The sequence below is a fragment of the Artemia sp. Qi Xiang Cuo genome, chromosome 17 (assembly GCF_049724085.1).
Source record: "Artemia sp. Qi Xiang Cuo chromosome 17, ASM4972408v1, whole genome shotgun sequence".
Classification (NCBI taxonomy): domain Eukaryota; kingdom Metazoa; phylum Arthropoda; class Branchiopoda; order Anostraca; family Artemiidae; genus Artemia; species Artemia sp. Qi Xiang Cuo.
In genome coordinates, this window is record NC_142810.1 from 37,094,393 (window position 1) to 37,106,834 (window position 12,442).

Here is a 12,442-nt window from a genome sequence, read left to right on the forward strand (position 1 = left end):
CCCAGGCGAGAAATGTTAGAAGCACGAGAATACATTTTATCCAAAAAAGGATTAAAACGCACTTATGCAGAACAGTAAATATAAACAATTAGTTTTCTCATTTATTTAAGATTTTATCGTAACATCGTATGGGTGCCCGATCTGAGCGCCAAAGTTTCCTGATAGGTCAATCCAGACAAGGCCCTAACCAGAGGGAGGGGGGGTTAGAGGGTAGACCCCGGCGTCACGCCATCGAATCGACCGAACGCCGCCAACCGAGGCCCGGGCGAACGCCGCCGGCGCCCCGCCGCCGACCAAGGCAGCGGCGTTCGGTTGAGTTTAAATTAATTTTGCAGCACTTCTTTGTTGCGTCAACCGCAAAGTCGGAGCTTTTCCTTCTTGTGTGGTTTAGTATTTCGATTTTCCTGATTAAAAATCAAGCAGGGCTTGCACTATCCCCAAATTTTCGGTGTTTCCCCGAAAATCTATGCGTGACCCCGAAAAAAATTTGGTTCCCCGAATCCCTGAAAATCACGCAATCACAGTGCCACCCCTAGCGATTTGTCACCAGTGACTTTCCCTGCCAAATATTACTTTGCATACCATAATTCTTCACTACTCTCTTGTTCGTTAATTTTCGTCTCTTTTGTTACTTTGCATAAAAACCAGACAGATGCAATATGCAATTGCAAATATTGCAATATACACAGTTCTTCATGTGTTTAAAAAAAAAAAAAACATTTCCAATCATTTCGTTCAAACCATTTCGGATGCAGTTTCCCAATCGCTATTTCTAACATCGTTCGTAGTCAAAAATTTTATTTTCAAGTTGAATAGAATTATAGAACGAATTCACTCCTATACAGCTTCAGCCTTCAGTTGGATTTTGAAATTGACAGCCGAGAGATTGTTTCTACAGCTGAATTGTAAGTTTGCAGATTTTTTTTTTTTTTGTTTTTGTTGTTTTTAGATAAGATTTTCTTAATGTTTAATACTCAATTGTTGAACGCCTGAATGTTTAATACTCAATTGTTCGGAAGCTACCCCAAAAATTTGACTCATAAATAAATTGTAAATAAGTGCCTAGCGGGGGAGGGGGATAGGGGGCTATCATTTTTAAGTGATAATACCTTTTTTTTATTGAAAGCAGGGATGCCAAAAGGATAAATATTTTTTTCATTTAAAGTGGAGACAGAGGAAAATGATATCAAATTCCCTGGGAAACCATTGAAATATTTTGATAGACCCAGGGCCCCCCATTAAGACTTGTTTATTGTCTTGGGTATTTTGCGATTTCTCATAGGCTACTGGCCTAATTTGGCTTTTGCGTGTGCTCCCTTTTAATTAGATTCTTTGGATCTTATTGAATGCCACGGCGAATCTATGACTCAGTTTTCCAATAGTTTGAGGTATATCTGAATAATTTCGACATTTTTGTTGTTGTCTATGTACCCCTTTACTCATACCCTCAATTTTTTTCAAGGAACACTAAGCTGTTTAACGTTATTTTGTGTGTTTGTTTGAACCATATAGTGACCTAGTTAATTATTAAGTAACTTATTTTTCTAATAAAAGCTGAGACGGTATCCTATCAATGTGGTATCCAGAGGGGGGGGGGTATGGGGGGGGGGGGTATTACATTTAAATGAGAAGATCTAGAAATTTTTTTATTGAAAACAGGGATCCCAAAAAGTTTTTTTTTTTAATTTAAAGAAGAGACGGCATTTTATAAAGGTAGTACACAGAGGGGTTGCGGGTAGTGAGCTATCATATTTAAATGATAATACCTCGAATTTTTGAAAGCAGGGTGACAATAGGTTTATTTTTTTTTTTATTTAAAACAAAGGCGGTATCCTATCAAGATAGTATCCATAGGAAGTTATTTTATTTAAGTCATAGTACCTTGATTTTTTTTTTATTGAAAGCAGGGATGCCAAAAAGTTGAAAAGTTGATAAAAATTAACAAGATTTTCGTGAGTCATACTTGATACAGCACTTGCATGGTTTTATCGTTCAAATGGAAAGAGACATATGCGTCCAATCCGTTTTTTTTTATTGATGAAACGGGTTTAATTTGAAAACTGACGAAAGCGATATCGACATCCCCACCTAACGTTGCGCTCGAGTGACAATGGCGCCCTTTGTCCAGAGCCCAAGTTACATTAAAAGGCCAGGTCATAATAAAAGCTTTCAATTTGGGAGGTTCAAGGAGGAGTCTTTGACAGTCTTATGACCTCAGGGTGCTAGATGTTGCACTGTTCTTACGTATCTACAGTTGTTTAAAAAATTCGATCACCCAACCAATGATGACCAAAAATATGCACAAATATAAAAAATGTAACATTTGGAATATTATAATACTTTTTTCAAAGCTTTGAAGAAAAGAGAAAAAGGCTAAAGACCCCTAACTACGGTTGAAAGCTATTTTAAAGAGAAACTCTTGGGAGATTTCTATGGAAATGAACATAGCAGAAACTTTGAGCCTGAGTGGGAATCTAAGAGGTCTTTGAGTATTTTGACCACAGGTGACTTATTGTTGCGACTTTCTTAAATTTGGTAATTTTTGTGAGTATTTGGAAATCAAAGCTTAAACTCAATAATTGATACTAAGTGTTCCTAACATTTTGCTTGGATTAAAAGTACCGAACTAGGATGAAAATCTCAACATCTTCCTGGAGCTACTTCAGTCTGCATATTATTTCATTTAATTACATTTAAAACGGATGAGCTTTTCATTTTTTTACCAGAAAATAGCTGGCATTTAATTTTTCTTCATACAAAATAAACCATTAAGTGTTTTTTGTTTCATTGTAATTGAAGTGCTGTCATGTGAAGTGTTCACCATGTATTTATCAATTTGATATGTTTACTCCTTTTAATGCAGTTTATAATTTGACTGATATTAGGTATTTATCAATTTATAATTTGGAATGAATCCCCAAAAGAAAAAAACGAATAATATCCAAAAGAGCAGCCAAAAGCAATAAAAAAGCAACAGTTCAGCCTACATGACATTTATTCTATAAAGAAGCCAAAAAACTTTAAAATGCATTTTTTTAAATTGTAATTAAAAACCAGTTTTTAATACAAGAAGTCCTTTTAAGAAACCAAAAGACCAAAAAAAAAAAAAAAAACAATCAATATCAAAGTCGCCCAATTCAAATGTTTTAAAGGTGAAAAAGCAGATATAGGCAATATGAAAATATTAGGCTTATAAGTTAAAAGTTATATTAAAAGTTTTTAACCAGATAACTGACGAATTTTGTGTTACGGTATTTGAAATTTTGTATGCAGTAATGCTCGATAAAACAAAAAAAAAACTACTAATTTTGATAATTGTTTATGTTAAGAATACATAACTAATAGATACTTCAACTACTCGTATTATGCAAGAGTTCTGAAACGCCACAGCCATTTCGTTTCTACCACATTTCTACTTCTCTTGAGGAATAGCGAAGAAGACCAGTTTCCAGCCAGCGACTTGTGAATTTTTGAACTCATGAATAGGCTCAAATCTGTTTTAAATTTAAGCTGTGATTTGAGAAAGACTGATGAAAACATTAATGTGTGCGGTCAACATTGGTGGCGCCGGTGGCACGCCGCCGACATAGGAATAGCGGCGCGGCGTGGCGTTCTGTTTTTGGCCCCACCCTCGCTGGTCTTCCCTCATTGGCGCGGCGCCGGGGTCAGTTAGGGGGGATTGAACCCCCCCCGAAATGTTTTTTTTACACTTAAAAACGTAACAAAAAGGAATAAAAAAAAAGTTTGTTTTCGTTTTTTTTGGTTTTTTGTATGCCCCCCCCCCCCCCGAAAAACAATCTTTGAGTAAAACCTCCTCCGAAAAAAAATCCTGGGTACGGCCTTGAATCCAGAGATTGTTTATACTTCGATATTAGTGACACAATCCTACTCGTTCGATAGCGAGAGAACAAAACAACAGTGATTTACTCGTTGAATCAATCAATAAAGGCCTAGTTACTATTATTTTTGTTTACATTTCTCATTAATCTATATTAGGGGGAGGTAGACAATCATAAGAGGTAGGATTCGATTAATATGCTACCCCCTGAAATCTAATAGTTTCCGTTATATGTGCCTGTTTCGGTTTTGATTTTTTTTTTCTCGTTTTATGTAGTTTTTATAGTTTGAATATTCATAACAGAAGCTTTTGTAAAAATGGAGGATCTAATATTAAAACGGGTCAAGTCGCCAAGAAAAATTAACTGTTAAGATACAGCACAAAAGCTCAATTAAGCGAACAAAACTTATTTCTAAACGCTCCAAGAACAATAAACACAATAAGATCATCATAATTTACACTATAATTATAAAAAATAGTTTATTTAGTTCAGCTTATTGTGACAAAGAACATCGTTCGGAGAGTAAATAATTCGTAAAATTATTCGTAAAAAGGAAAATAATATACCATTGATATGTATCAAATTTATTCCCCTTGGACTTTCATTAGGCCAACAGGCAACTTAAGCCAAGATGGCTACTTCAACCGTCAGAAACTGAGATTTTGCCCACGAATTGAAACCTTGACTCTCAGGCAAATTGTGTAGCACAGATTCTCATACTTTTCAGACCGTACCCCCCCCCCCTTTGGTCAACCAAAGATGTGCGCCCCCTTCCCACACAAATAATTTTAATATTCAGTCATAACAAAATAAATTTAATAGTGGTTTGTCGTAACCTTTTATGGATACTGAAGCGTGTCGATTGCTGCTGCCTGCGAGTGATGTGTAAATATACCGAATTATACACACTATATTCTATTCTATCAAAGTAATATTAAAATATTATGCCCCCCCCCTCCGAGGCTCGCGCCACAAACTTTGAGAACCTCTGGTGTAGTGGGTAATCAAATTTTCAAGACCAGAGAATAATAATAATAATAATAAAGGACTTCATTCATTCTTGCTAGTAAATGAAATATTATCTGTAAATATTTTAGCCCTACAGAGCAATTTCACCAATAAACAAGGCCATGCCCAGAATCTTTTTTTCGGAGGGGTTTTACTCAAAAAAAAATTCCAGGGGGGGAGGGGGTACAGAAAAAAAACTAAAAAAACGCAAACAAAATTTGTTTATATCCATTTTTGTTACGTTTTTACAAGTCAGACAAATATTTGTTGTTGTTTTTTTTTGGGGGGGGGGGGAGGGGGGGGGGTTCAAACCCCCATAAACCCCCTCTGGGTAGAGCCTTGACAATAAGCAAATACAAACTGGATCCATGGATCTATTGAAAATCTATACTGAGTTCATTCATTGGTATTAAATATTGATAACAATCGAAACATTGATAGGTAAATGGGACTCACCCAACAGCAAAGATACGTCCAGATGGAGAAACTGAGCAACAGAGGAGTTCTTCTTCATCTTCATTATTGCCGCATTGTTTAATCATTGGAATATCGCACTCCTCATCTACCAGATTCCAAAATCTCACCAATCTAACAAGAAATATATATTTAAAAATTCATCGATTGCATTTCATCTTATTGGAAAAAATGATTTGCTTACCTTTGCTCCACTGAAATATTGTCAAGGAAACACTGTACCATATAGCATTAGGCCCAGCAAAGGTTTATTGGGTTTTTCATAAAACTTTCATATGCACAACTAAAAATAAATTTTCATACATATAAAACATACAAAATTTTCATGCATATTATTCAAAATAAAGTTAGTTTATGCGCAGTAATTTTTTAAAGGTAAACTTTTGGTGGAATTTAGGTGTCTTGAATTTGTCCCGAAAAATTCTCAGCTCACCTTTTCATTCTGAATTAAAAAAGAAAGAAAGATGTTACACTAGAGAAACTTTCTTAAGCAACTAATAGAGCCATACTTCATTTCAGTGCCACCAAGTGGATTAATCCCTTAATTCATATTCATCACCATCCTCACTGGATTAGGGTTAGACGATAACTCTAGTATAAATTTATATACGATACTCGTACATAAATGAAAAAAAAATCGAGATTTATTTTCAAAATTTCATATTAAAACTGCTTATTTCTTAAGATGACCATAAATCAAATGCTAATTTATATACGATGATATGTTACTATAATAAGGAAATAACAATAAAACACATCACTTACATTTTTGTTCAACATAAATATACGTACACACCGTTACAACATATTTAGCAGATTAATAGTGGTTATAACCAAGGCCGTATCCAGGGGGGGGGGGGGGGGGGGGGTTACCCGGTTTTACCGGGCAAAGTTGACCATGGTGCACAGAAAGTTGTTCGTTTCAGCATTTTCCCGATTTTCACTACGCCCTAATTTAATAATTTCAGTTTTTTTTCTCTATTACTCCGCGAGTGTCATAATTTTAATAGCATGTGATTTACAAATGAATAGCTATTTTAGTATTGCAGTTCCTAACGCTTTAAAATCTTAGTAAGCGTTTAAATTTGTAAACACATTTTTATACTCAAGTAAAACTCAAGTAGAAAGCCCACTGGGGAAGATAAACCTTCAATCTACTGTAGTTCACCATTAATCTATTCCTCTAATCCATTTGGTAGCTCGCCACTGCATGTTTTAAAGAAGCTGTAAAGCTATTAGCATAAGAGGCCATGTAGACACATGCAAAAATCATGACAAACAGGTAGGCAAGACAAACAGTCAAGGAATAAATAAGTCTTATTTCTTGAAAGAAAATCTGCCCCTCAGTTACCTCAGTCAGATACATCCATGTCTTAATAAGAAAATCCGTACTCAATTAAGGTAATTATCTCAATCACCTAACAATACGCATCTTTATAAGCTTCAGTAGATGGTCTTATTGAACTCCTTGATACTCATACAACACTTAACACGAAACTACTGGTACCTTACACAAGAACATGAGTGGTTATAAGTCTGCGTTCATATAAAACTTTAGCACAGCTTACCCTCCTTCAGACACTGTTCCAATATGCATACCATCCCGAGAGTATGCTATTCCACGAATCCATGCTCCGTTCGCACCAGACGCAAAAATAAAGCTTGGGGGAGGCTGGACATGATAAAGAGTCCGTAATAATTTTCCTGAAAAATAAATACTTGTTGAATTCCTGTTGAAAGTGAGCAAACTTTTCTACAACGTTTTGTGGAAGAAAATAAATAATTTTGCTTACTTACAATAGTATATCAGAGTCAACACAGTAGCGTTGATTTAGTGAAGAGCGAGGTGCTTCCCATATATTATTAATTTTTTTCCCAGCCACCAATTAGATGGGGAGTTCTGGTACCTTTTCAAGGGTCGAAAGTTATCCTACCTCTCATGGCACTTTTGCCCCGTAGCCCCCCACGTCAACGAATTGAAATTTCCAGATAGTCATTTTTTTTAAAATAGCCGAAAGATGCAATAAAAATTCCTCCGGAGACGGCACAGTCCATGCAGCTCCAGAGACAAAGGTCTTAAAATACGCAGACTACTCAAAAATAGCTGGCGTGAGAGGCATTGGCAATCCCTGACCCCTTTTAACAAGGGGTCTCTCATAGATTATGACAGGAATATATAAGTGAAAACAACCCGGTGCTACGTATTCAAGATAATTTTTGACAGGAAACAATCAAATGCCATTTTTCCATGACAGAGGTCATTTTTATTCGGTTTTCCGGAGCATATGGGATAACCCCAGTGAATACACTTGCTTCCGTTTGCTCGCAACACAAACCGACTCAACACCACTTTTATTCTTTATAAACTTCCCAGATATCTATTTAGAAAGTCCCATTCCATTCCCACTGGCTAATCCACAGACACGGCCAAGAAAAGCTTATAAGGTTGGGAAGATTCTTAAGGATAAGTAGATAGGAAGGTTTAGCAACAAAAGAGACTAATTAATTCACAGACGAGAATTTTTCCCCTACACAGCTCTTTGTCACCTTAAAGTTGTTGGAAAGATATTTTAACGTTTGCGATTGATCACCTAGCAGGGCCTTATGAACAAACCATTCTTTCTCCCCCGATATTACGCCCATTGGATCCGTAGACGGGCTTCAGGGATTCGAGGCCACCTATTTTCTGTCATTCAAGAGGCTAATCCTTACAGGTTATGCTGCTTTTAATAAGATACAGGGTCAATGCAATAGCATTGAGTTAGTAAAAAGAGACGTGTGGCTCATGTGTTATTGCTTCACTTTTTAAGACAGCCATTTCAATAAAAATGAAAAAGAGGTCCAAAATTGGCTCTTTAGGGGCAATATGGTAATTGTAGCCAGAAGAGCCTGGGCCATAAATTTTGCAAATCATCCATATAAATAAGAGGCTTTATTGATACATTTTAATAGAAAGATAAACATGTGACATATTTTTGAAACCCGAGGACTTTTTACATATTTGAGTACTGCACCAAAATTTGGCCCTGGATTACCTGTCCGTCCAATTTCCCATACCAAAATCACAAATATGAGCAATTTTAAGCTCTTCTGAGGAATGAGAATTCAGGGATCATTTAGGGAATGGTTTGAAAAGCCTAAATCATATAAATTTTTCTATGCTGTACAAGCATAGGAAATTCTATTTCTATGCTCGTATTTACGATATGAAGCGCAAATTCTATTAGTAATAAATTGTGAAAATGTACAAGGAGAAAACAAGAAAAAAGTTTAGAATGGCAAACAAAAAAGTCCTTGAATTTAATCGAACGCTTAATTAACAATTAATTGTTAAAAATTATTAAATTGTATACTGTAGACGTGTCAAAGAAAGGAAAAAGGAAAAGAAAAGACGCGCTTAATGCACGCTATCTTATCTTTAAAATTTCTTATTATCCCACTTCACACCAACATTGTTTATTTGTAAATTGTATTTTCTATTACTTCACATTTTTGCCTCTTTTATAATCTCCAGATTCTTATTGTACTATTTTTGATTTTATTTTTTCGTTTTCAGTTGAAGCTGCTGATTAAGACCCTCAGGAGCATTATTAAATAATTCAACTCTTCTTCAGCTCGCTTAGTAGCTTTGTTTTCAATTTTGTTCGAGTTTCTCCAACTACGTCTAACCTTGGTAATCAGCCCCCCTAACCGAGCTGATGGGACACTACTTTTGCAGTCCTACGTCCTTCATGACGGGGGGTTGAACTCTTGGTGCCACCAATCACGAGTCCTGGCATGATGGGAGTCATAAATGTGACTCTGCAAACTCAGCCGCCTGGGGTGTGGCGGTAATAGGTCTTTGAAGCCTATGTTTTGATCCAGTTGGTCCGCCCTGCCACAAAATTCCAGTTATAATTACGAGGGTAATCTTAAGATTTATCGAATCATCTTGAGTAGTAACTAGTTGCATTTAGACTAAAACATTTCCAAAATATAGCTTTTAAATTATTTTCAAAAAGACTTTATACTAGAAGTTTCCTTCTGGAAAAATATTATCAATTATCTAGACTGTCACACTTTTATGGCAGACACACCTCTGGACCTGGATTTTAGATAAATAGGCGGATACCCATAAAGGATGGTTATATTTCTCTCATAGCTCCTATTTGATAGCATCAGGTCACTTACTTTTACATTTTTTAATCCTTTTATTAATTTTAATCAACTTATGTTTCAATAGAATATGCTCTTATGTAATGTATTGTGTTATTTCTACTGGACATTCATGCTTGCAATTCATTTTTTAGCCTACTCTTATTTATTCAAGAAATAACCCTCAACAATTCTATAAACAATCCACTGGTTGTTGGGAATTTTCCTTTATATTTGGAAATGATTTAAGGATGAACTCTCACTCAAGTACATATCTATTACGGTATCATAGAGTTCTACTACTGAAACTGTCCAAACCTGTTATTTGCAGTATACGTTTTTTCATATCGCAACAATAATCTTCAAATAAAACAGAAATACAACTGATCAACATTATGATCTTACCAGAGGCTGGATCCCATAATATGACCCTCGTGTCACGACTAGCTGTCGCCAAGATAGCACCATCTGGTGAGAAGTCACAAGCCATGACGCTGTTATAATGCCCAACAAGTATTTGATGTATCTTATAACGTTTCATATCCCATACAATAACCTACAAATTTAAAGGAGTGTCATGAAATATACAAGAAATCTCAAGCCCAAATACCCAGGAGTGAACCAAAAGACATATAGACGTAAATGAATGAATAAAATACAAGAACACTACATTTTTCGAAGGATAAAACAGCACAACTCAAAATAATCTTTTAGACACAGATACGCAGAATTGGGCTTAAGTACGTTTAGGTACGCAAAAAAGAATATTTTTTGACAAATAAAGAGTATATTCAAATATTACATACTCCGATTACCCATGACAGAAATAGGTGTCGGGGAGGAAAGGTCGGTTAAAACACATTTGTTGTGCAAACCTATCGCCCTGATGCCCTAACTTCGTTTTTCCAAGTTTAGATGGGAAATATATAAGCTTACAGTAAACACTAAATGCGTATTAGGCGTGTTTAAGGAATGTAGACCCAGATACCAATCTGAAAAATTAGCACAATAGCGATTCAAGACATGTCTTTTAAGAAAAAGAAAATACAATGAAAAATCCACGCGAGTAGGATAGCCTGCTGTTTCCTCATATCTTAAGACTTTTATCAATAATTTTCCTGTGCTTTTTTTCGTCAAATTCACTGTTTTTTTTAGCCATTTTGTTTAGCCATAAGTTCAACTTGATTTGAAAGACAAACATGTAGGAAGCAAATCTTGCTTACCGAGGAGTTCACAATCACAATAACGACAGCAATGAAAAGAAATTTCAAATACTGAACATAACATCCGATATAACAATTATTTTTGCTAAGCAAAATGGTGGTATCTAACATAATTTATGTCACAATAACGATTCTGGCTAATTGAATTTGGCTACCCAGAGAGTTTTTTACAAGTTTTATATGTTTTGCCTAAACTTTTCTTTTGTAAAATTCACCATTTTCTTTTTAATTAGTCTCCTATCCTAAAATAAATCAGTTACACACGTGGTTTCCTCCAGATTGAAAGGAGTCCTCAGTGTTTCTACTTAAAAACACTGACAACAAGAAAAAATTAACACAAACCTTATTCTCAGAGCCACAGGAAGCCATATAGACTGAAGTAGGTGACCATGTACACCAAAAGACATGACTTTTATGACCAGATAATGTCTTAACCATGTTTCCATCGTCTTTCAAATCCCAAATCTAGAAGAAATAATATATATATATATATTATATATATATATATATATATATATATATATATATATATATATATATATATATATATATATATATATATATATATATATATATATATATATATATATATATACGTATATATAGCTCGTATATATACTATGTTTACAAGTGAACAACAATTGTGTATTTATTTACGTATGTATGTATATTCTCGAAAACGGCTTCATATTTTTTTTTTTTTGGAGAAAAGTGGTATCTTGGGATATTCTCGCATAAAAAAACGATCTAGATAGGTCAGAAGTCATACGATTTTTCTTAGTACAACTTTATTTTAATTTCTAAAAAAAGAAATTAATCGATTTGAGGACACATATCTCGAGCAGCCAAAGGCACTGAAAAATTGTCATATATTTGTGACATTTATAAAGTAGCCACAGCCACACAAGAAGTTTGTTAATTTTTGTAGTAAAATAAGTGAATCAGTTAATATTCTTGCTCATGAGTAAAATATTCCGTTTCTGTAGTTTCTCCTTGTTTTTGGGAAAGCGCCTATTTATAGGGGCGGTGTTAGAACTGATCTTCCTTTAATTAATTTCTTACAAGAGGCCAATTTCTACAACACCTTATAAATCTCTTTTGCTAGCTTCTATGATGTCATCAATTCTTTTTCTTTTTTTTTGCAAATAGTTCTTTTTCATGATCCTTTGATTTATTACCCCACCGGCAGTAAATCCTCTTTGGTTATAATATTTTCTTATTTTTCCATAGGGTGGGGGGGGGGGTGGAATAAAGAATGGAAGAACTCTGTGGATGTTTTATGTTGCTTCCATTGAATGCGTATATGCTCTAAAAATACCACCTTAACAAAAATGTACTATTTATAGAAAACTTGTTATAAATTAATATATCACACATAGGAAAAAGACTTGGCAAAATCTCTGGTTGATGGTTTTGGACCATGATTATTCTAATACTGCATTTTTTTACTGAGATCCAACAGCATTTTTCTCGAGGTTTCATACAAAAATCATAACAAAAATACTGTTTTTTGAAAACACTACATTTTACTAAAAAAAACTATCAAGAATGGTAAAAAGGATTTGCTCAATCTTTAAGAAATAGTTTTTTTTCCACTAAGTTAAGGCTGAAAAAAAAGTTCCAGTGATTTTAATGTCAATTTTGCAAGAAGGGTACTGTGATTAGGGCAAGCAATTAGAAAAAAGGAAAACCCAATAGTAGAAAGCCATTGAAAGTCTCAAAATTTTAGATTCTCAAAACTTTTTGGTTGGAATAAAAACTCTC

General features: G+C 34.7%; 1 protein-coding gene across 2 annotated transcripts in view; it reads right to left on the reverse strand.

Moving 5' to 3' along the window:
• The window catches only part of LOC148942160 (WD repeat and SOCS box-containing protein 1-like), a 91,208-nt gene that overhangs the window by 6,039 nt on the left and 72,727 nt on the right, over positions 1 to 12,442 (reverse strand). For both annotated transcript variants that reach the window (XM_089103594.1, XM_089103593.1), the window contains exons 5-8: positions 11,021 to 11,143; positions 9,861 to 10,011; positions 6,890 to 7,025; positions 5,304 to 5,435 (exon numbers count right to left, since the gene is read on the reverse strand). In XM_089103594.1, coding sequence (XP_088959720.1) covers positions 5,304 to 5,435; positions 6,890 to 7,025; positions 9,861 to 10,011; positions 11,021 to 11,143 — 542 coding nt within the window. The remainder of the gene's footprint in view (positions 1 to 5,303; positions 5,436 to 6,889; positions 7,026 to 9,860; positions 10,012 to 11,020; positions 11,144 to 12,442) is intronic.